At 41.6% G+C, this 23,825-nt stretch overlaps 2 protein-coding genes across 12 annotated transcripts in view; both read right to left on the minus strand.

The window, feature by feature from the left end:
- LOC141132778 (serine/threonine-protein kinase WNK1-like) overlaps positions 1-23,825 on the minus strand; it is a 252,474-nt gene that overhangs the window by 81,854 nt on the left and 146,795 nt on the right. For all 11 annotated transcript variants that reach the window (XM_073621627.1, XM_073621622.1, XM_073621623.1 and 8 more), the window contains 4 exons: positions 19,479-19,567; positions 17,884-18,103; positions 13,665-13,992; positions 11,279-11,433 (listed from right to left, as the gene is read on the minus strand). In XM_073621627.1, the coding sequence (XP_073477728.1) occupies positions 11,279-11,433; positions 13,665-13,992; positions 17,884-18,103; positions 19,479-19,567 (792 nt within the window). The remainder of the gene's footprint in view (positions 1-11,278; positions 11,434-13,664; positions 13,993-17,883; positions 18,104-19,478; positions 19,568-23,825) is intronic.
- Positions 8-4,232, minus strand: LOC141132780 (uncharacterized). The gene has a single exon (XM_073621632.1). The coding sequence runs from the start codon at positions 2,654-2,656 to the stop codon at positions 1,478-1,480; it is 1,179 nt and encodes a 392-aa protein (XP_073477733.1). The 5' UTR covers positions 2,657-4,232; the 3' UTR covers positions 8-1,477.

Raw genomic sequence — 23,825 nt, forward strand, 5'->3', positions numbered from 1 at the left:
TGTTAGAATGAAATGAAAAGTAGAATATCAGCGGTCCATAATTTACAAACTTGTTTGCTGCTCTCAGGTATAACCATGTCACATTGTTATGGACATCAGAGCTTCTATATGAATTAGTCTGGAAAACCTCTGAATACCATAGATATTTTATATGCCATTTCTTCAGCCTGTGCATAACAGAAATTCATATTACAAAAGCTAAGAAACCAGACTATCTCATCATTTATGAGACCTTGCTTATGCAGTGTTGTGAAACAAACTAGAACTTTAAAGCCCCTTTCACATGGGCAACTGTTCTGCCGCTGTTAAAAGCATGTTTGTTATTTTGAAATTCAGAGAATCCCAGCGTTCACTTGCAGTTGTACATTGCGATCAGCTTTGTTTACATGCTTTTACATGCGGCTGCGTTGGAACATTCTTGCCATTTCTGATGTGCTTCCTGTTTTTCTTTCCTTGTTGCCGCTGCTATCTGCAGGAGAAATAGTACACTACGATTACCTGCAGTTATTTGCAGATAGCTGCAATAAATCGTTCCTGGACGCAGTCAAATTTATTTTTTCTATCTGCACCAAACCCTATGTAACGAAATGGTTGCTAAATGCAGTGTGTGAATGGGGCAATAGGAAAGCATTGTGTGAGTTTAGCTGCGGTGGATAACTTGATCTATCCGCAGCTAACAGCTGAATACTATCCACCCGTGTGAAAGGGGCCTAAGCTTTCATTTTGGATAGAGCAAGCGAGGGTAGCAGCCCCTGACAACTTTTTTTTTTTTCACAATCTGTGTCCCACTGCGGAGATTTCCCTTCACTTACTGTCCCATAAGCAAACAGGAAAGCGAGAGGAACTCACAAGAACTAGTGTCCCCATTTGGAACATTTCCCCTCCATTACTTTTCCAGGGACAACCCAAAATTTGGGATTATTTAACTTTCACTTTCAATGATAACGGTAAATGGAGGTTGAATCTCCTTAACGGGGGCACAGACAGCAATACAAACTGACAGCTGTTCCATCTCTACTCTAGCCAAAACTATAAACACACAACAAAATTTGCCTTTAGTTATACTTTAAAATAAAACTACTTTTTGGAAGGCTTATGCATCACCTTTGGGAAGCTGGCTGTTAAGCAAATTATATTTGCTCTGTTGCAAGGTCTATAAAAGCCCACCTATTCAGTTTATGGTTGAATAAGGACACACTGATCAATGTGAACATCACATTAATAGGGTCGCAAAGAGAAGAGATACAATGAAATGTAACTTAATCATCAGTGAAGACCCTGGGCCTCAACAATAGAAATGTCAAGAGACTGAAAAAGTCTCCTGTTCAAGAAAACCCATAAAAAAGAAAATACATTTCTAGTGACTAAAACTAATTTCCCAAATAATTCAGAGATACTGCATAATTTCTCTTTTTTCATGGAAGAAATAAAAGATTTGTTAATTTGTTCATTCAAACCTGACTCCAGCCAATAAGTATTAATCATAGGAAATTAAAATCAGAAAAGCTGTGATCCTAGTAACCTGTTGGCTATAAACAGCAGGCTGTATGGGAAAAGCTCCCGATCCAGGTTGTGGAAAACAGAAGAAGACATGTGGCTCTGGAAATATCTTCTGAGTGCAAGTTACAGAGGCATCAGATGTGACTCCAGCCGCAGATGGAGAAAAGTAATCCCCGGGGTCTGAGGAATTTCGCTGTGATGAGTCACTGGAGTATTCGGAGCTGCCATCTGGCCTATACACCCCAGACAGAGGCGACATTGGCTCTGAGCCAAGGTTGTTACACTGTTCCTCAGCAACAGTCTGAAGTCGGCTTTGCAGTAATGAGCTGTGTGTGACCTCCTCCATTTCCAAAGATCCGCGACGTGCTCGGTAGACACGGTGTGGCAAGTACACAGCCCCCTCAGGTCCAGAAGAATGCATGTGAAATTCAAACACACAACCCTGATGCCCTTCACTGCCCTGGGAGAGAACTGGAGGAGCAGACTGGGGCATAAACACCTTATGGTATACAATATGAGGCTCTGCTGTAACTGGTGCAGACATACTACCCTGTGGAGAGGGTTGGTTGACTGTGCTCTCAAGCCTCAGACTTTGGACTGGGTGAGCTATATAGGTTTGACTAGTCTGGTAATCGTACATCGAGCCAAGTTGTGTCACCCCTGGATCCTTAATGTTACCAGGTCCATCTGCAGCAACAAAAGCTTCAGCTTGTGCACTGTATGGCACACTAGCCAAGTAAACAGCCTCCATAGGTATCATTTTGCCATCATTAGCCATTCCATGCCTTCCTTCAACGAACAGTTGGCAATCAAAATTCTGTTGTATGTGGTTGGTTTCCATGGAAGATCCGACGGGTGGCTTTCCTTGAAGAGTCACCCCATCTGACCTCCAGCTCACACTGTCTGTGGAGGACAAGAGTAGACTTGGTCCAAGTGACCGTACGTGAGGTGAGCCATGACGGGTCTGCGACTCCAAGAAGGAGGTGCTTTTTCTCCTTTGTGTGCTGGGCAATTTGGGAGATGAGAAGGTGGGAGGTGGAGAAAAAGACATGGGACGTTCATGAATGGTCGGGAAAAAGTGCGACGCCTCTGGGAAAGTTGGATGCATCATGGACTGAGGCTGCATTAACATGGATGAGATAAGGAAGTGAGACATTTAGACAACAGGTAAACAATTAAGCACATTTTCTTTAAAAATTCACTAAAAGAGGGGATAAACAATGAAAGACGTACAACAAATTTTCATTAAATACATGTCTGGGTGACAGAGTGGCTGTGTTCATATAGACACGATTTGCCTGTATTGTTGCTTTCTAATTTGTCAAAGAAAGATTAAACAAAGCCTCAAATAGTTTACAGATGCTTAAAGTGGTTGTAAACCCTTCACTTTTGACTACAGATAAGCCTATAAATAAGGCTTGCCTGTAGGTACCGTGGATATCTCCTAAACCTGCATGGTTTAGGAGATATCCACTGTATCAGCATGTGCCGAGGTTATCGGCACATGCGCACTGTTGAAACGGACTGAGCATGCCATTTTTTCAGCTGTGCCGTTACCGGCATGCGTGGGAGGGATGTCATCGTGGCTCCGGCCAATCACAGCGTCGGAGCCCATGATACAAGGAAATCACTCCGAGAGACATGTCGCTGGCCAGAGCAGTGTGCCGGGACTGCTGCGGGGGCTTCGATCTAAGGAAAGGATTTCATAATGAGCTAGTATGCTATGCATACTAGCGCATTAAGCCTTTGTCTTGCAGTTGTTTTTTTTTGGTGGGTTTACAACCACTTTAAGGCGTCATGCACAGTGGTTTTTTGTAAATGCCGTTTCTCCTGACAGGAGGAAATCAGCATTAAAAACTCACCTAAGCTGCATTTTTTTCAAACCAGTTTAGGTGAGTTTAGCAGCATTTGGTGTTTGGGAGTTTATTCTATTGGCCAGAGTTTTAATTTATTCTGGCCATTGAAATGTATAAATGCTGAAGTTCTAAACGCGCCTAGCGTTTAGTAGTCTAGTCGCATTTGCCTCCCATGCCGTCCGAATGTGAAAGCCCGAGTGCTTTCATACTGAGGCGGTGCGCTTGCTGGACGTTAGAAAAGGTCCTGCAAGCGACATCTTTGGGGCGGTTTGGTAGCACTGTATACAGCGCTCCCAAAACACCCCTGCCATTGGAATCAATGGGCAACGCTTCGGAAACGTGGCGCAACATGGGCGCTTTTAACAACCCTTCTTCGGCCGCTAGCGGGGGTTAAAAGCGCCCCGCTAGCGAGGAAAAGGGTTGCCTAAACACCGCTAAAACGAGCGGCACTTTAGCGCTAATGCGGCCCCAATGTAAAAGTAGCCTTAAAAGAAATGTCCTGTGTGCATGAGGCCTTAACGTATAGACAAAACCAGGAAGCATAAAAAGCACTGAACGCTTTATAGAAAGAAGTCAAACTATATTTACAGTTAATACAGAATTAAGTGCAGTTATTTGATTTAGAAAGCAACGGCAAATAGCAGCCTCTTTTTTACTAGAGGAGACCTAGTGCAGTCTCTAATAATATAATATAAGAGGGAAGGCTGCTAGGGTGGAGGGTGAGCCTTCAGTCAAAAGCTGCCTTTTAAAGCTAACACTTTCTAGGATTGAGCAATGAAGACAGTACAATGTACTGCAAAGCTTAAGCTGGCCATAGATCCAATTTAAGTTGTGCAATACATTTCACTAATCCAGCTCTTAAATGGCAATGTGAAAGTCATATCCAGCCACATGTATTTAATGGTAACTTATCTGCCATGCGAGGGTGCACAGGACTACATACAGGGTTGGAATAGAGGGTAGGCAGGCTGCAGCGCCGCTGGTGTTTGCGAGGGCTTGTGGCGTGCATAGGCAAGACGCTCTCAAGAGCCTTGGAAAGTTTCTCAGCAAAGGATTCTTCAGGGGATGTCCACAGCGGAGAGGCAGGGGCAGACAGGATATGGGGAGGGGTGCAGGGAGCACTGGGAGGACATTTAGGCAGGAGAAGAGTAGAAGGAGGAAGGATGGGGATGCAGACTGACATGCTACGACCTCGGCGGGGCTATGGGAGAGAACAAACATGGAAGAAAAAAAAAAAATAAATAATATTTAAACACAAAAAAAAAAAAAAAAGAAACAGGAAAAAAAAAAAAAAAAAAGACAAACAAGTGTGATGACACTTAGAATCGAAGTGGCAATGGGAAGGCAGATTCTAAGCATTGATGATTTGGTTATGGTTAATGAAATATAGTTGGTGAGTTTATGGTAAGAACACAGGTTACATTTAATTAAATAATTGGCAGTTAAAGACTTGTGTGGGTGGGTTGGTTTAGATGGCAAAGTAGAAACCTAATAAAGAAAGTTAGAAGTAATAAAACATAAGCTCAGTTTATTTGTTGTTTAATCCCCCTTCAAAGAAAAGGTTACACCCTCTATGGGGTGGTGCAAGAGTCTATTCCATCAGACAGCAACAATACTGTACCCTTTTACACCAAAATACTTCTTGGTCTTTTCACTCATACTGGGTTATGTGGCATTTCACTTCTACAAAAGGCAGTAATGTTTTTGGAATACAGCCTTTAGTCACAACAAAATAGAGGTATCCCAATACCTGACCTCCAGAGCTAGCTTTAGAAATTCAGACCTATATTGGGCCAAGAAAGTGTACACTGTCAAGCAACTCTTGAAGTGTAGGATACCACAAAAAAAAAAAAAAAATTTGACTTGTCTGTAAAATCCCAAAAGGTAAGTAATTTCTTGGAATACAGTACAAGCCACAGGCAAATTCAGAGATGACTGGGTTATAGGCAGGTACTTTCAAGTGATTGGACAATAGCAAAAACTGTGAAGACCCAGAGACGACTGGGACGGCCCAAAGCAATGCCAACGAGGGGAGGGCAAAAAAACAAAGCAAGCCAAAAGCTCACAGGTTATACCCAAAAGAGTTTGAGTACCCAAATTAAAAAAGCATCCCCGAAACACCTTGCAACTAAAAGCTCACCTGAGGCCTTAACATCCACCCTTGAGGTCTAATATTGGACACACATTGCTGTTCAGTTTTGGAACTGTGAACAGGTAGTAAAAGCCCTGAAAACTTTTTTATTTTGGGGGATCACTTTCCGCTCTGAGTATGTCTAGGGAACAAAGATTTCCTTTGGAAGCCTCAGAGGAGGGTTTAAGGATGTGATGTCCACATAGGTGTTGAGACTGATAAAACCCTGTGAAGAAAGGATAGTATTGGGTGTAAGACAATCTGATCTTTGTGAAGTATGAGAAACTGCTCCCTGCAGGAGAGAGCCACCAAGTTAGACTTGTTTAAAACATGGAAGCAACCAAAAGGCTACTTTGCTGGAAAGGGCATCCAAGGAAATATCTTTGATGGTTTCAAAGGGTGGTTTCTGCAGCACAGAGAACAAAGTAGTGATCTCAAGGTAGCACAGTGTGCTGCGATGGGGGCCTAATGCGAGATACACCTTGAATAAAAGTTTTTACAAGACAGAGCGACAGTAGAGGTTTTTGAAAGAATAGACAAGGCTGAGACCTGTCTTTTTAGAGTTTTAGAGTTCAAGACTGATTGTAGAAAGGCCAGAAAGCAAGACACAAAGTAATCTCAGAGATTGGAGTATCTGTGTTCACACCAGGCAAAGAGGGATTTCCGAGTACAATAGGAGATCTTTCCTAAAGTGGGTTTTCTTGTTTTGAGCAAATTAGAAAAAACGGACTCTGAGACCCCCCTCTATCTTTAAAAACCCGGGCTTCAACAGCCATGCTATTAAAGCCAAGGACTGAGAAGTAGGATGGAATAGAGGGCCACTGAGATAGCAGATCTGGCCTGTTAGGAAGACGACTGGCATCATCTGCAAGAAGTGAGTATGTCTGTGTACAAAGTCCTTCAAAGCCAGTTCAGTGCAATGAGAATTACTAATTTGCTCTATTCTCTATCTTTTTGAGTACACAAATCAGAATTTGCACGAGTGCAAAGGCATAGATTAGCGTGAACTGAGACCAGTGAATTATCAAGGCATCCAAGGCCAGCACTAGAGGATCATTGGTCCTGGTAAAAGAGGTAGTAGGTTAGATGTCTACCTAGAGAGTCCCCCAATTCTGCAACTGTAAAGTCTGAGTGAAGGGCCCATTTCCCCATTGAGTTAGTCAGCTTCCCAGTTTTTCACTCCTGGCATATGGATGTCAGCGATCGCGGTACTGTCCGTGACACTATCTGGTTTGCTTCCTTCAAGGCTACAAGTCTCCTGCTGCCCCTCCTTGGTTGCGGATTTAAGTCACAGTCGTGGCACTGTGACTGCACTATATTAGGTGTTCACACAGATGGGTAGTCCAGTGTTGCAGAGCCATCCAAACTACTCTGAGCTCCAAGGTTTTGGAGAGCTTGGCTCCTACTGCTGACCAGGCTTCTTGGATCATAAGCGACTGACCACCCACCCCTCCCCAGCCTGAAAGATTGGCATCTGCTATCACTTTCTAGTAATAGAGAAGGGCAGACTTCAGACTTCTCTATCGCTAGGGTTGGGCTTGAGAACTTTCATGGAGATTCTCATTGTAGGATGTCGCTTTGACCTGAACTCCCAGCGTGGGCTCAGAGGGAAAAAAAACAAAAATTCCTGGAAAGAAAATCTTTGCTTGGCCTGTGTCCAGGACCCATGAACTCTTGCGAAAAGTAGGCTGGAGAGTAGTCTTTTTAAAATTGGTTACCTAACAAAGCCTGGAGTATCTAAATTATCCTGTGAACATTTGCCATCAGCTAGAAGGGAGAGGAGTCCTACAGGAGGTGGTCATCAAGATAACCAGTTACCTGGATGCCTAGAGTTCTAGTAAGGGCAAGATGAGGTGCCAGAACCTTTGTGAATACAGAGGGAGCAGAGGATAGGCCAAAGGACAATGTGGCAAACAGGAAGTAGAGATTGCATGCAAAATTTTGGAATTTGTTGGGGAATTTTAAGTCCAGAATACTGTGAATACTCCCATTAGGGTTTGATACCGTGAACAGGTTTCTATAACAGGTTTAAATAGCCTGTCTTGTGGGGGTACTGAACAACTACTCCCAGGACAATAGATGGTTCAGGGCATTTTACAAATCTGACTGTCCATGAACAGTCTTTGGTTGATTTTGGGGGGGGGGGGGGGGGTGTAGAGACTGAGCTCTATTTTGTGAAGTCACTGATTGAACCCAACAAGTCTGAGATTTCTGTGATGCACAGAAGGGTAGCGATGCAAACTAACAACCGTCCCTCCACTCCTAGGAGTGAGTGTACCCCTTTATTGAAAAGCGGGCTTAGTGGGCCGTCTGTGTTTAACAGAGGTAAAGGCTCCAGGGAAAGGAGGTTTTGGGATCTTTCGCTATGGAAGTAAAGCCTTCCCTCCGACGGCATCTTTGATAATTGGTACGTGCTTTTACAAAACTTGAAAAGGCATTCTTGTGAGGTGCTTTTTACAGGCAACTTTAGCTGCCCATGCTTTAAGCCACAAGATTCTGCACATGCGAGAGCCATTCTGAAAATTTGCCTCATGACATGTTCTAGGGCATTCAAACAAAAAAGCAGAGCAGAAGGTAGTTGTAATTGCTCTGGTAAATGACAATCATGTAAAAACAGGATCATGTTGGTTGTTCATTGCCCTAGTCCAGTTAGCTGCAGTTTCACATGCTGAAATGGCAAAAGTGGGTTGCGTGGCTCAGTCTGCAAGAGTAAAGAGATTAATGACAGCCTTTAAGAGTGCCTCAAACTTTCTACTTGCAGAAGCTTTGAAAGAAGAAACATCTTCAATAGGTACAGTGAGATGTTTAAGATTAATAAGACTAGCCATACAATATACAATTTTCTTGCACCCTTTTCCCTTAGATTTACGCAAACCATATAATATTAGGTCAAACCTAAACACTTTCAGTGTGTATGCAATCAAGCAGGCCCTTGCACTACATAGCTGAAGGTAAATCTAAAGGAAATCGAATAAGAAAATTGTATAATATATGGGCAGCCTAAGAAAGTAGGATCAACCACAGGAATAGACCACTTTTTGTGAACACTTTTTCCACTGGAGAGAGTCCAGCAAACATTTTGGGGATGTGAAAATCCTTTCTGGAGTGATCCAATTGTCAGACTGCACAATCTGTTCATGAACAGAGAAACATTTTAAAGATTTTGCAAGTCTTTGTACCCAAAGGGGCATAGTGAGATTGAGGAGAATACAGTTGTACAAAATACCAAGGCCTTTTCTCTTGAGCAATATAATATATTGCTTAATATATAATATACCGTATTTATCGGCGTATAACACGCACTTTTTTCCCCTTAAAATCAGGGGAAAATCGTGGGTGCGTGTTATACGCCGATCCCCGCTATTTTGTGATCTATCGGACCGATCGCCGCCGACATTCACATAGCGTGTAGTTTTAAATATGGCGCCGCGGAGTTCGGAGGGACTCGGCGGCACTGAACGAGCGCCGCCGAGAACACAGTGACTGGGCGGAGCCGAGATACACATAGCCGAGGGTTCTCGGCTCTTCTCGGCGCCGTTCACAGTCACGCCCAGTCCCGCCATTGGACCTGTGTTATGTCCATCATAGGGACTTGGCGTGACTGAACTGCGCCGAGAACCCTCGGCTATGTGTATCTCGGCTCCGCCCAGTCACTGTGTTCTCGGCGGCGCTCATTCAGCTCCGCCGAGTCCCTCCGAACTCCGCGGCGCCATATTTAAAACTACACACTAAACTTGTGTATCTCGGCGGGATCATGTAACACTGGGGGCAAGGCTGCACTGACCACTGGGGCAAGGCTGCACTGACAATTCTGCACTGGGACAAGGCTGCACTGGGACAAGGCTGCACTGGGACAAGGCTGCACTGGGACAAGGCTGCACTGGGACAAGGCTGCAGATGGACACGATAACGCTGCATTGATGGGCATTTAAATGTAAGTTTTTTTTCTTAAACTTTGCTCCTAAAAGATTTTTTCCTTAAAATTCCCTCCTAAACTTGGGGTGCGTGTTATACGCCGATAAATACGGTATATAATATAGTGGCAATCTAGGGAGAAATATCCTGCAGCTTTCACCAATATTGGGTCAACGTCCTCTTCACTCCCTTCTGTGTCGGTCTCATCCAGGGCTGGCATATTGTGATCGGACTCGGGTAGAGAAACAGGCAAAAATTGTAGTATTGAAGTAATTTTTCCAAGGAGTAGTGACATATATGCAGACTATTCTGCATTTGTTAGGTATGTCACTTGATGCATGCCTGAAATAAGAGATAAAATTGCATGCAGAGAATGGTGTTAATGATGGCCCCTGCTCCAATGCAAGGGGCTCACTGCCACTCTGAGATTGAGTCCTGTGTCCTCTACTGTACGATTAAGTATTTGCTTTACATACACATGTTTTATCCTACAGTCAGCGTACAATCAAAAAAGTATAACTGGTAGAAAAAAAACGCTGCAAGATCTTGTCTGATGACCATAACCACCTGATTCTGAGTATAAAAAAGGAAAAGGTTTGACTTCTATACAATATATAGTTTATGTAATAAAGTTATAGCACATTGCAATCTTCACAAACGCAAGCATCAGGACCAGAATTCCACATGCCTCTCTGTGTCACAAACAAGGCAGCAAAGATAAATCAGTTAGTGTTGCTTATGGACAAGCTTCGTCCTCAAAAAAAAAAAAAAAAAAAAAAAAAAAAAAAGTGTTAACTGAAAACAATTAGAAATAAATTAAAGAATGGTTTCAACTGTTGATTAGACAGTTATTTTTATTTAGACAATAGGAAAAGCAAAACTGAAACTAAATGTAAAACTGTATAAAATATAAGTAATGGGACAGGATACATGCATATATGGTATCGGGCAGTTTCTAAGAGCTATGGGGGATAAAAATCAATCAGGCTGGTATCTGGATGCATCATTATCATGCAATATTCCATAACAGACACAGTAAAATAACACAAAGATAAGCTGACTTTTCTCAACAGAAACATGTCTATAGCGCTCACGAATTATATACAAATAAAATCCCTAAGATCACAGCATAATACACTCAATAAAAATGCTTAGTAACTTCTAACTTAAGACTACTCTGGAAATAATGTATTACTGTAATTAATAAACACTCAGAGCATTTAATGTATGTCTTGCCTCTTTAAAAAGGTTGCAGTACAGAAAGAAGAAAAAAAAAAAAAACAACACACAACAACTGTTCATCTGCCAGAAGTTTGATGAGCTTCTAACATTATGCAAGAGGAAAACAGTGCTGCCTCTGCTGCGCTGAAATTCCAAGCAGTGTTGTCAGTCCTGCCCAACTTTCCTATGCTGGACTACAGAATCTCTCACCACTCTCAGAATAAACCACAATCTTTATGTAATCACAGCTTTTTAAAGCTGGGAGAATGTTTTGCGCATGTTTAAGTTTTCCCAGATAAACGCTTTAAAAGTTGGTCTATGGAAATGAAACATGCTAACACCTACTTCCAATAAATATACCTAATGTTTTTTATGCTTTTACATGGATCAAAGTTAAAATGGAACCCAAATGTTTTTTTGAAAATGTAATTAATGAGTAGACTTTAGCAGATTTACAATATATTCAGAAACACAGAGCAATGTTCAGATTTCCGGGATACCATGTGCATTTAGGGAGTTCCATTTTGTGCTAAGACACAAAGCTTTCCATTCCTTGAGAAAATTTTGCTCTAGATTGCTGGGTTTTTTTTGTTACTAACAATAAGACTATTCTGGACAAACTTATATCAGTCAGAAATTCAGTTTGCTTCCTTACCCCGACCCCTGGCTGAGCTGGAGTGCTATATCCAGATATGGTGCCAGAAGGGAGGATAGGATCCTGTTGGGAGCCATAGGAAACCGTTTGCTGACTGCCCACTCGAGACTCAGAGTACACAGAGGAGCCTTGCCCGCTGTCTACGATTCCATCTGCTGTAAAAAAAAAAAAAAAAAAAAAAAAAAGAACATGACAGAGCAGAGAAGTCAGAGTGCAAGAGAAGAGCAAAGGTGCACAAATTAGCTGGCAAACCAATTTTAACAAACCCATAGCAGAATAAAACTACACAAAAGGATCTTTAAATGAGTACAAAGATCTCTTCTAGATAGTGAAATACAAATTATCTAACACACATCTTAAACTTCCTTGGTTAGTTCCATCTCCTCACTGCTCTACACCCAGTTATTAAAGACGAATTCCATTAATTCAGCCACTTTGTAAAATATGCTTGATTACAAGAGGTCAAGTTTGGAAAGGTGCATGCCACCTCATAGATTTAACTCTAAATGAGAATTGACATTTTTACTGGGCACTAGAAAGACAGTTAATGCTATACTCCAACGATGGACCTTCTGGACCAGCTGCAGAGTTGCATGCAGCCGCTGTTCCACAGCCCTTCCTTCCTCCAGGCCAATCACAGAACGCTTTATATTATGTGAACCCATTCACAAAACACAAAGCCTTCTGTAAATGAACAGCAGAGTAGCAGGGTGGGCAGACATGCTGTGCTAGAAGACAGTGTCACTCCTGCAGGGTGGATTTGATTTAAATTCAATAAGGTAATACAGCGCTATCATATCTAGTGTATGGTTAATATCATAACTAAAAATGACCATATAAAGCAGCAATTATGTGGGACACACACAGCAAATAAAAAAAAAAAAAAAAAAAAAAAAAAAAAAAAAAAGAGACTGTCTCACATGCGACCCTCTCCGATGGAGGCCTCCACTGGACTCACTCACCCAGACCCAGTGCACAGAAAGGAGGTGGAGGTGAACCAGCTGCATGGTACTGTGATACCATGCAGTTTGGAGGCTGGAAACACACGGCGTTTGCAAGATGCATTTGGAGTGTCATTAACCGTTCATTAGGTACCCACACATCTCATAAGGGCAAAATCACATAGGCCTATAAAGTAAAAATGCATACACAAAAGAGGTTTTACCTGTCAAAGGATTTGTATTGCTGTTTGTTAAAATTTACATAGACTAGCTGGACAGCACAGCTAGGATGGTGACCTGTCTTTTCTTTATTGAAGTTAAAGCAATACAGCCTCTCTGCTTGTGACTGGACAGTAATGGAGCAGCAGCAAACTGATGGTCATCTCTCTGCTCTCTCCTTCTGTCAGCACACTTCACTAGTTTCAAGTGGTACGTCTCCCTTATTTAGCCTTAGCGCTTCTGTGTAAGGGACCACAGGAAGCTAAAATTAAGTTAAATTCAAGTTGACAGACACCATTTATATATAAACATACATAAAAATTGCATTCACAGGTGTTAATATATGCCTAGAGCTCAGTTATAACTTTAAGTATCTGATTTGCATAGAAGACTTTACATTTATTCTGTAGAGTGCAGTGGTTGCCAACCAGTGGTCTGTGGACCACGGATGGTTCATGAGAAAATGTTGGTGGTCCTCGAGGGTTCTGCAGCAAATCAACATTGTGGCAGATAATTACTGCCCAATGTTGTTTCAAGTGCTGTTCTCAATGCGCACTGACAGTCAATACTTGGGGGGGTTGCAGAGAGCCAGGGCATTGTGGGTATAATGCAGCAGTGTGATCCAGGCAGAGGGGGGCAGAGGGCTGGAGCATTGTGGGTAGAAGGCATGTAAAATTCATGTTAGTGGTCCGCGGGATTCAAAAGGGTGAATTTAGTGGCCCCAAAGATTGGCAACCATGGGTATAGTGCATTGCATGCCCTGCTGCCGACGATGAGACATTGTAATAAAACAAACAAATGTCAGACATTTCAATCATTCAAAGTGAAAAACCCATCCTGCTTTTAATTTTCTAAGAGAAACTTTCCCTGAAACTAGTTTGCCTACTTTACTATGGGTCAGACTTTCATAACTACTTAGCTAAGCCCTGTCTACTGCCACCCCCACTCAAATAAAGTGCCTCACTATCCAAACTGAGCACTCTTAGGCAGTTCTTAGTCCAGGGAATCAAGCCCTATTAATGTGAAAATAAATCGGAGAAGAGTGTTTTAAGAATTTAATATTTCCTTGTGCATAAAAAATGGTCGTTGTAAGCACCGTACATCTTTCAACAGCCTTTATGACACAAACAATGCAAGACAGGCAGCACATTTGCAAACTATCCACTAACTGAACCATAATATCAAACTTATTGAAAATTTGCAGTGGCACTTCAAGTACAACTCACATGTCACTGATATGCTGGGCTGCTGGTACTGCAGATGCTGATCAGCTTCAGGCTCCTCTGGCTCCACCTGGCTGGCAGAGGCATTTGGAACAATGGTCAGAGCAGGGGCTGGACCAGAGCTAGGTTGTGTGGATATTCCTGTGCCCTGAGGTGGGGTCGGGAGCTGTGATTCAGGCTGCTGCTGGCTGATCTCCTCTTGCTTCCTCTTCTCCTGCTCTTCTCGCACCTGTTGGCGTTGCTCTCGTTTACGTTTGATCAGCGACACTCTATCTTTGATTGCCTTGGCCATGGTTTTGTGATCGCCTTCACAGACGTAGCCAGATTCTACCTGTATTTGGGGGGGGGGGGGTTTAAAAAAAAAAAAATAAACTTAATACAACTCTGCCTCCCTGGATGAAAAAAAACAACCAAAAAAAACAAAAGAAAACCCTACTACATTTCTTCTATTCCCTATGGATAAAAGGTAGGTTTAGCTTCTATGCTGATCATGGTCTAAACAAGCCAAACCTACAGGTCTCCAATTCCAGGAAGCTGAAAAAAAGCTCTTTGTGGTCAATTCTCTAAGGCCCCTTTCACACTTGGGCGGGAGCGGCGTAGGCGGTAAAACGTCGCTATTTTTAGCGCCTCTTTACCGTTGTTTTAGCAGCCAAAAAAGGGTTAAAAGCACCGCAAAGCGCTGCTGCAGCAGCGCTTTGCCGGCGGTATAGCCGCGCTGCCCCATTGACTTTAATGGGCAGGAGCGGTGTATACACCGCGCCAAAGATGCTGCTAGCAGGACTTTTACCGTTCTGCCAGCGCACCGCTCCAGTGTGAAAGCTCTCGGAGCTTTCACATTGGAGATACAGCGGCGGCTCTTTCAGGGCGCTATGCAGGCGCTATTTTTATCGATGTAGTGCCTGCAAAGTGCCCCAGTGTGAAAGGGGTCTAAGGGATAAATATGTGAGTTTTTGCCTTAAAATAACTCATGTGGTATTTATCTTAAAAGCAGTCAATTAACTAAAAAACATGTTTTATTTACTGAATGAGTTAAAGCTTAATATTTAGTGCCTCATTTTACTAAAGATTTTTAAGTTGCTTCATTGCTTTTTTTATCATGACCGTTCTGTGGAAAACACTCCAATGTTTCTGCCTTCACAGAACAATCTCCCTCTAGTGCAATTTTACAAATTATGCTGTAGTTACATTCCTGAGTTATGAGAACAACAATTCCAGGTGGATATAAGGTCCCCTCATTATTTTGCACATTCCTAAAGTATCAACTGCCTATACCATGAAATAACAAATATGTTTTTCTTTATCAATTTGTAACAGAAAAAAATGCTGCACCAAACTCCATTCTATACATTAAGTCAGCATAGTGTAAACAAAATTCTCAACTATCAATTAACACACAAATCATAAAAATCAATCCTACACAAAAAAATGAAAAAAAAAAAATCAAATAGACCCTGTCCACCTATAAGTGCATATTGTGACAAGTGTTTAAAGCATGTATAATGACCAGTAGTGTTACAATCTTTTAACACACAAATGTCCTTGAATCTGTGAAAAAAAGTTTCAAACTGTCTCAGTAGTCCAAATTTCCGTGTTTACTTACAAAATACACATTAATGTCCAAATGTAATAATCCTTTATCTTTTAGTGTCCTCCACAAGTGATTAAACCAGCTCTATATTTGTGTCCAGTGAATACCACCACTCACATGTACACTTTCTCACCTGAAAGAAATTACCTTTGAACAACAAGGTAATGTGCACACATCCCCTTTAAAGCCGGGATCAAGGCTGCTACACCTTCAATGATTGTAAAAGAATCAGGGCATCCAGGGTGATTCCACATATGTTAACTCAAGGAGACAGTGAAAGATGGTGCTCACTATGATAAAGAAAATGTTTATGAAAGTAAAACTGCACTTATAGGAATGTAAGGGACTCTCGCTTTAATCTCTTGTCTATACTTGCGGTTGGGGGGGGGGGGGTGTCATGTTTTTACTGCCCCTCAACCACTATTACCACATATTTAGTTATAACATCTGCACTTTAATGTTTTTTGGCTTAGTATCAAAGTGTGCACAGAATAAAAATTGTTCCAATTTATCTTTTTTTTTTTGCGGTATCACACATTTACTGTGAAGAACTGACTCCCATTATCACTTCGCAATATTTACAAAAAACACAACTACTGCATTTGATAACCGTTCGTGAATTGACCCTATGTGTTTTATTACCCCAACTAGTCAGAAAACCTTTTAATATTTGTACTATAAAACACTTGCAGTTTACTCTCCAATTCTCCCCCACCTAATTTCTTTGCTCTGCTTTTATTTAAGGCCGATTTTACTATAAGTAATAGAGGTAATCATTTAGAGACTCACCCTCTATGTGCCCATTGACCAAAAGGTGTGAAATCAAAATGTTTGGGTCATTGCAAGAACAGGAGGTGAGAAATTTTTTCAAGAACGACACCCATTTCAGCAACAGCTAATAGGGAATTTCCTCTCACTTCCTGTTGCGTTCTACAGACAGAAAGCAAAAGGGAATTGCCTCAAAAGTCTATTGTTCACCATTATGCTTCATCCCAGTCACAACATCCCACATTGGTTGTTGTAATATTAGAAGCAAAATGCAGGCAGCTAAAAATCAATTATGAAAAACTTAAGGAATATTTAAAGTCAAACTTTCATATTCCCGAAATGTGCCTGCTGTATCACGTACTTGTATAAAAAAAGTACTCTGTTCTCTTTGTATTGCTTCCTGTGTGTGAAATCCCTGGTGTTCCTGCCAGCCCCTATGCTTTCCTATTAAAAACTGGCCACACTAAGCAGGAGAACCCAGCAGAGGTCAGTTTTCTAGCTGTGCTGGGAACGGTCTGCTCTCCCCCAATGATCTAATTTTTCTTGACACGCCCCCACCCTGCTTCAGCCATTCACTGGGAAGCTCTGTGTGCTGTTGCTTCTCCTTCCCCCAGCATTTATGCAGCTGGGAACAGAGGGAATGGAATTATAAATAAGGAATAAAAAAAGGTATTTGTATTTTTTTTTTTACATCTATATATTTTTTGAATATCTATTTTAAACTGAATGGGTTGTTTTAAAAGGTGACCGTTACCAATGTGAGTGGTGTCACCGGCGCAAACCAAGAATATAAATGTGTAAATATAGGATCTGCTGCAGTTATAGATTCCCCACTATATAGTGTGGGATAGTAAAGAGTGTATATATGAAGGATAACTGCGCCAACCCTAAACCTATACCTTACCTTGTGTCTAACCAATTCTGTCATACAATTCATGTGAATACAAAATTGGGTGAATACATAAATATATAAAAATATGTAAAGAATAAAAAATAGATATTATAAAAAAACTTCATGCTTTGATGCACCACCAATTTTCTGATTCACCGCCACCTTCCAAAGTTTGCACTCACCAGAAAGCAATAATAAAACCGCCTCAATATTATGCCAGGATTAGTTTTACTTCCATAGAGTATAACACAGGTTTGCCAGCAATTATCACAGCTTTCCTTCCATGCTTCAACAATCTCAAAATCTCATGGAAAACGAATAGAATGTTGCGCAATGATGGCCAAGCTTTATTTTGTATCTTTAAAAAATGTATCAATTTTTTAAGATACAAAATAAAGCTTAGAATGTTGCGCAATGATGGGTATTTGTTTTCCATGAGATTTTGAGATTGTTGAAGCATGGATGGAACGCTGTGATAATTGCAGGCAAACCTGTGTTATACTCTATGAAAGTAAAACAAATCCTGGCACAATATTGAGGCGGTTTTGTTATTGCTTTCTGGTGAGTGCAAACTTTGGAAAGTGGTGGTGAATTACAAAGTGGTGGTATAAAAGCATGAAGTTTTTGAGCACAAGGGATATCTTATATACTTCTAGGAGCAGCACTGGGACTTTGTATATATATTTTTTGAAATATTTTTTTCACAAGTATTTTTTTTTATAATAAATATTTTTTATTCTTTACATATTTTCTAATTTTTTTTATGTAATCACCCAATTTTGTATATCCATATGAATTGTATGACAGAATTATTTAGACACAAGGTATAGGTTTACGGTTGGCGCCGTTATCCTTCATATATACGATCGTTAACAATCACTTTAACAGTTAAAAGTAATGACTTGATAATATGTGATGGCTTAACAGGGATTCCTTTTGAGCAGTGTATGGGACAGAAATTGAGGAAAGCTCACCATTTCTTGAGCTACATCATCGGGGACATCCCTCTCCAAGTCAAAAGAAAATTCTATGGCTTCGTTATCCTTGTATTTGCCTTTTAATTTCTTGATATCTTCAATGCGTAACCACAGCTTTATGGCTATCTTTTCTCCATCATCCTCTTCTGCCAGTTCCACTCGCACCCCAGTCTCCTCTTGGAAGAAGGCATGGTTCAGTAAGTCTTTAATGGCATACCTAACCAAACAAAATCAACAACTTCAGGGAGATCACAGTGCAAACATGAGTGAACCACACACGAGTGCCTCACAATGTGACAGATAAGTTGGCAGAGATGTAAAGCATATTTTCTCAAGATGCACTAACTGCGAACATAAAATAAAATGTCACATGGATGTTCACTGGCACAATCCCTGTCACAGATGTCACCAAAAAAGTTGAAGTGTTACCAAACCCAAAACTGTAAAATCAGTCTGTATATGCAGTAAAGCATGCCTGTTCTACTCACTGTGGAATTTAAGGGGCTAATCCACCATATTGTGTAAAAAGACTTTGATCCTGTCTTCTCTGATCCTACCCTTAATGTCCCCAATCCATCTGCTGATAGTACAGAGCCCTAGGAGGCAATCTGCACATGCTCAGTTTGGTGTGTGTGGTGCAAGAGTTTTTTTTTTTTTTTTTGAGGATGCATGTGATTAGCTCAATGCCAATCAGCACTGTCCAGAGGGTCAGGGGTCATGCAGCCTCATAAGCACCGAAAAGCTTTAACCAGCGCTCGGCCAGAAACTGAAAGTCATCACAAGACTGCTATATACTGCTGATGAGAAAAGTTATTAAGCAGTTTATATTTACCAAAAGAATTGCATTTCCATGTTCTGTGTACTGTGGGAGGCCAGATATAGTGAATGCAGGGTCCTGGGTTAAGTACCACTAAGTATAGCTTCAGACAAAACTTTATTCTTTAGTTTAAAACTGATAGAATGGGCAAGGATTAGAGACATTTGTCAGGCTTTTACGGCTGTCTGTGTGTCTTAGCCAACTTTAGTTTTCGTCCTGTGGTCCACTGTCACCCGGGGAGAATGAAAAGAACGCAAAATATTATGATGGCTACTGGAACAGGAACAAAATGCATAATTTCCAGTGGGGGGGCATATGTTCTGGTGACAGCTGTCAGGTGAGATTTCCCCTTATTTTGAGGAGAATCCCATGTACTTCCTGCTTCCTTGAGACAGGAAGAATGGGGAAATCCTAGGGGTCACACATAGCAAAAACCTGACAGAGGTTTTACCTTTCCTCAGCTAAACAAATCTTGGAGGGATTTTTGGCAAGCGTTACACTGTAAGGGCCTGCAAAAGTAGGCAAGACTTCTGTGCTGTGGAATCCCGATCCAAGTTTTTAACTCAGAAAATATACTGAAGGGTCTTGAAGAAACTCGGCCCAATGGGGTCTATAGTGGAAAGGGACATAGGCTTTTCTGGAGAGGAAATGCATGTAAATAAAGCTTTATACACTGAAGGTTGAACATTATAGGCACCCTGTCCATCAAAAACACATTCCAGAGAATATAAAGAGTCCGTTACATATCATATAAACCTAGGACATCTTCGCAAACCTTTCATCCTTATTCTGGCGAATGCATCCCTCGATGATCTCTTTCACCTCTGGAATAGCAACCTTATCAAAGCTGGCTGGCTTCACACCCTGTAAATACAAGACGTAGAGGAAATTACTTTTATTGCAAGTAACTTGCTAGCATAGATCTACCTCTGGTAAATAATTTCCAGAAGCTAAATCTGGTTAACCTGGTTTACATCAGGGGAAAAGTTACACCATGATCGACACATCTGTAAAGAGGCAGAGGTTGGAAACCGCTCGCTGACTGGTAAAGTGTGTATATCATGCCATTTGGTCTGCAGCATTTACAGTAAATTAAACTTTCACATTGCCCATGACCAGGTTCAATGCCTGTTTAAACAGGGAATCCTAGACAATATGTTCATCCTTATTTAATTAAAAAAAAATAAAATAATTCAGATTGTTTTTGACACACTGGTAGATATTCACTAAAAACTGGTGCACAAAATCTGGTGCAGCTGTGCATAGTAACCAATCAGATTCTAGATTTTCTTGTCAAAGCTTAATTGAACTAGCTGAAGTTAGAAGCAGATTGGTTACTATGCCCAGCTGCCCCAGATGCTGTGTGCATCAGTTTCAGTAAATCTCCCCCAATGCATTAATTGAAGGGGTCGCAAAGTATTTTAAAAAAACAAAAACAACACAATCTAGTTGGTAAATTAGCTACAAAAGACATATTTCAGCGTGTTGGATGTTTGTGTGCGAGGATGATAGTCCTTTCCTTTTCTCTACAGAAGAGTAAAATTGTGAGTTGCATTTACAATATATAGTACAAATGTTTGTGGACACCTAACCACAAAACATTTTGCTGGACATGCTATTCAAAAAACATGGCATTAATATGGAGTTGGCTCCTTTTTGTGGCTGTAGCATACTCCAAATTGTATAGAAAATCTTCCGAGCACAGTGGAGAATCTGCAGGGATTTGTGCCCTCTTGTAAGGCCAGGTACTGATATTGGACATGAAGATCTAGCTTGCACATGGCTTTCCAATTTATCCCAAAGGTGTTCAGTAGGGTTGAGGTCAGGGCTCTGTGCCACCACTTGAGTTCCTTCACACTAGACTGGTCAAGTCTTTATGAAGATTGCTTCGTACACAGGGGCAGTCATGCTGGAACACAACAGGGCCTTTCCAAACCCATCTACAAAAAAATCATTGTATGCTGCAGCAATATCAGTACCCTTTAACGGAAACACATGAATTCAATCATTTGGAGGGATGTCTACATACTTTTGGTCATACAGGAGGTGTGATGGTCAGGCAACCACAAACCTTTAGCCATATGGCTTACATGTTGGCTTAGACCAGTGTTTCTCAACTCGAGTCCTCAAGACTCCCCGACAGGTCATGTTTTCATACTTTCCATTAATTTTGCACAGGCGAATTGATCAGTTTCACTGCCTTAGTAATTACCACAACCGTTTCATCTGAGGGAAATCCTGAAAACATGACCTGTTGGGGCGCCTTGAGGACTGCAGTTGAGATACACTGGCTTAGACAGAACTTGCTGAATATTGCGGACATCTAGAAATACTCTGTTACATAGTAGTGTTTTTTTATTCCCACATGAAAAGATTTATGCACCTTTGCATCATAATAAACTGTGGCCAAATTAAATCGTTCAGGTTGTAAAAGTTCAGTAGGTTACCCATTGTTCTTCACTAGAAGTTATGCATTTTGAATTGGAAATCCTATTAAGCATTCAGAAATATTTGGTGGTAATTTCATTAAAGTGGATGTAAACCCTCACATATACCCAGTGAAGTGAAGAGCCTCAGATGATACACAGGGATGAAACAAATCTCCCCACATAAGTTTTACATTGATATCTGCTGTCTTCAGCTTTATATATGGTTTAGAAAGTGCACATCCTGTTAGGAGATATTCTCTTCCTGTTCCACACTGCAGTGAAGTCATGGCATACAGCCAAGACAGCTGATTGGAGGAAACACACGCCCCCTCTCCTCATAGGTAGACTTTCAGAGCTGTTGGTTGAATGGTTCAGCACTCTGCTAATCTTTTTATAGCATCCTCCCCAACACAAAACTCCAGCTGATTTTATCACAGTTGATGGAGAACCTGTCAGGAATGATCAGGCTGATAACAGAAAAAATGAAGCAGGAAACAGCTACCGGACATAGTGCTTTGAAGATAGATAACAAACCACTGCAGATATATGTGCCCAGCTGAAATTTCATGAATTGGGTTTACATCCACTTTAGGCAAAGACTATACAATGGTCACATCCTCTGCAACTAAGTAAATCTAACCTCTGGCATATGGACAATATCATGTAAATGTTCACACCACCATTAAAGTGATCTGAGGTACTCCAGAAAGTTCCTAGCACAGAAAAATGCAGCAGAAACAAGCACCATGTCATTTTTAATGCCTTGTCAAATGCACCAATGCAGTACAAAACTGCTGCTGGTCAATAGCATCATACATATTTGGCATTTGTGTAGGGAAATAAAGAGCTGTGACTTTTAGGCTTGGTTCACACTGCCGCAACTTGGGATCCGACTTGTTAGACCCCAAGTTGCGTGAAATGTGAAATCTCGGGTTAGTCAAAGATAGCCGTCTTAATTAGCACTACTTAAGTCACTCCAAATTCAGAAAAGGTTCCTGTACTACTTCAAGGCAATGTCTATTCTATACTTCTATCAAAGTAGTACTCAAGTCGCCAGGAAGTTGCCTGGCAAAGTCGCAGCTTTCAGGTCGAGGCAGTATGAACCGAGCCTAAAACCATCTGTGCACAGGGATACACTGCTACAGTTTGGGTGCCTTCGGGATAGGAACTGTAAATAATATAATAAATAAGCATAGTCTGTAGTGGTGCAACCAGTTCGGATCGTCACACCACGCGATTCGCGGAGCGCTCCGCTTCCTCGGCCTTAGGAAAGGCAGCGGCTTCGGCCTAGCTCCGGAGCGGCGGCCATCTTGGTACACCCGGCGGCAGTGAGCTGCGCACTGACGTCATCACCCCTCAGGCCGGTGTAACGACATATTTGGCGGCCCATCGCAGTTTGCTATGGAAGTGACATCCCATCACTGCCATCTTGCTTCACTCCACACTCGTCCAGAGTAAAGATACACTAAGAAGGGGGAAAGCGGACATGTTGTTACACCCACCGGAGTTTTGCATTTTACACGTATTTATAACAGTAAAGTCAGTTTATATAGTGAAATACAGGACTTACAACTCCGTCTGACTACTTAGATCTTGAATTTTAAAAGCAGCGTCAGCCCTGCTCATCTCACAGGTTTACCTAATCTGACAGAAGTTCGCTGCTTTTAAAATTCAACATCTAAGCTGTCAGATGGAGTTTTAAGTACAGTATTTCACTATATAAACTGACTTTACTGTTATAAATACGCATAAAATGCAAAACTCCGGTGGGTGTAACAACATGTCCACTTTCCCCCTTCTTAGTGTATCCTTAGTGTGGACGAGTGTGGGGTGTAGCAAGATGGCGGCGACGGAACGCCACTTCCGTAGCAAACTGCGATGGGTCGCCAAATATGTCGTTACACCGGCTTCTATTCTGGTAAGGTAAGACTAAACACTAGTCTTCCTATACTGTATACAGTGGGGAGATGGCTGTGGATATTACAGTGAGTGGGGGAGATGTCGTGGATATTACAGCAGTGGGGGAGAGGACACGGATATTACAGCAGTGGGGGAGAGGACGTGGATATTACAGCAGTGGGGGAGAGGACGTGGATATTACAGCAGTGGGGGAGAGGACGTGGATATTACAGCAGTGGGGGAGAAGACGTGGATATTACAGCAGTGGGGGAGAAGACGTGGATATTACAGCAGTGGGGGAGAAGACGTGGATATTACAGCAGTGAGGGAGATGACGTGGAGGTTACAGTGGGGAGATTGTGGAGGTTACAGTGGGGAGATTGTGGAGGTTACAGTGGGGAGATTGTGGAGGTTACAGTGGGGAGATTGTGGAGGTTACAGTGGGGAGATTGTGGAGGTTACAGTGGGGAGAGATTATTTTTGCTGATCCGAAAAATGATCCGATCCATGACGCTGATCAGAGGAACGATCTGAACCGTGAGATTTTTGATCTGTTGCACCCCTGATAGTCTGGCGCAATTATCAAATGTATTACCCAAATAGAATGTGCCCCGAGCTTGATTTATACACGGATATACATTCGAAAACATTTGTGGTGGGGACATTAGACTTAAAGCACCTTTTGTTGGACATAGACTGATGGTAATGGAACTGGGTAATAAGTTGGCAAAAGGTAAAACTGTGAAACGAATTGTTTTAAGTAAAACTTCCCAAATATAAGTACAAATGAATTA

The sequence above is a fragment of the Aquarana catesbeiana genome, linkage group LG03, assembly GCF_042186555.1.
Source record: "Aquarana catesbeiana isolate 2022-GZ linkage group LG03, ASM4218655v1, whole genome shotgun sequence".
In the NCBI taxonomy this organism is placed as follows: Eukaryota; Metazoa; Chordata; class Amphibia; order Anura; family Ranidae; genus Aquarana; species Aquarana catesbeiana.

Bases quoted from the DNA above. Each gene is read 5' to 3' on its own strand.
- LOC141132780 (XM_073621632.1), bottom strand. From the start codon at position 2,656: ATGTCTCACTTCCTTATCTCATCCATGTTAATGCAGCCTCAGTCCATG.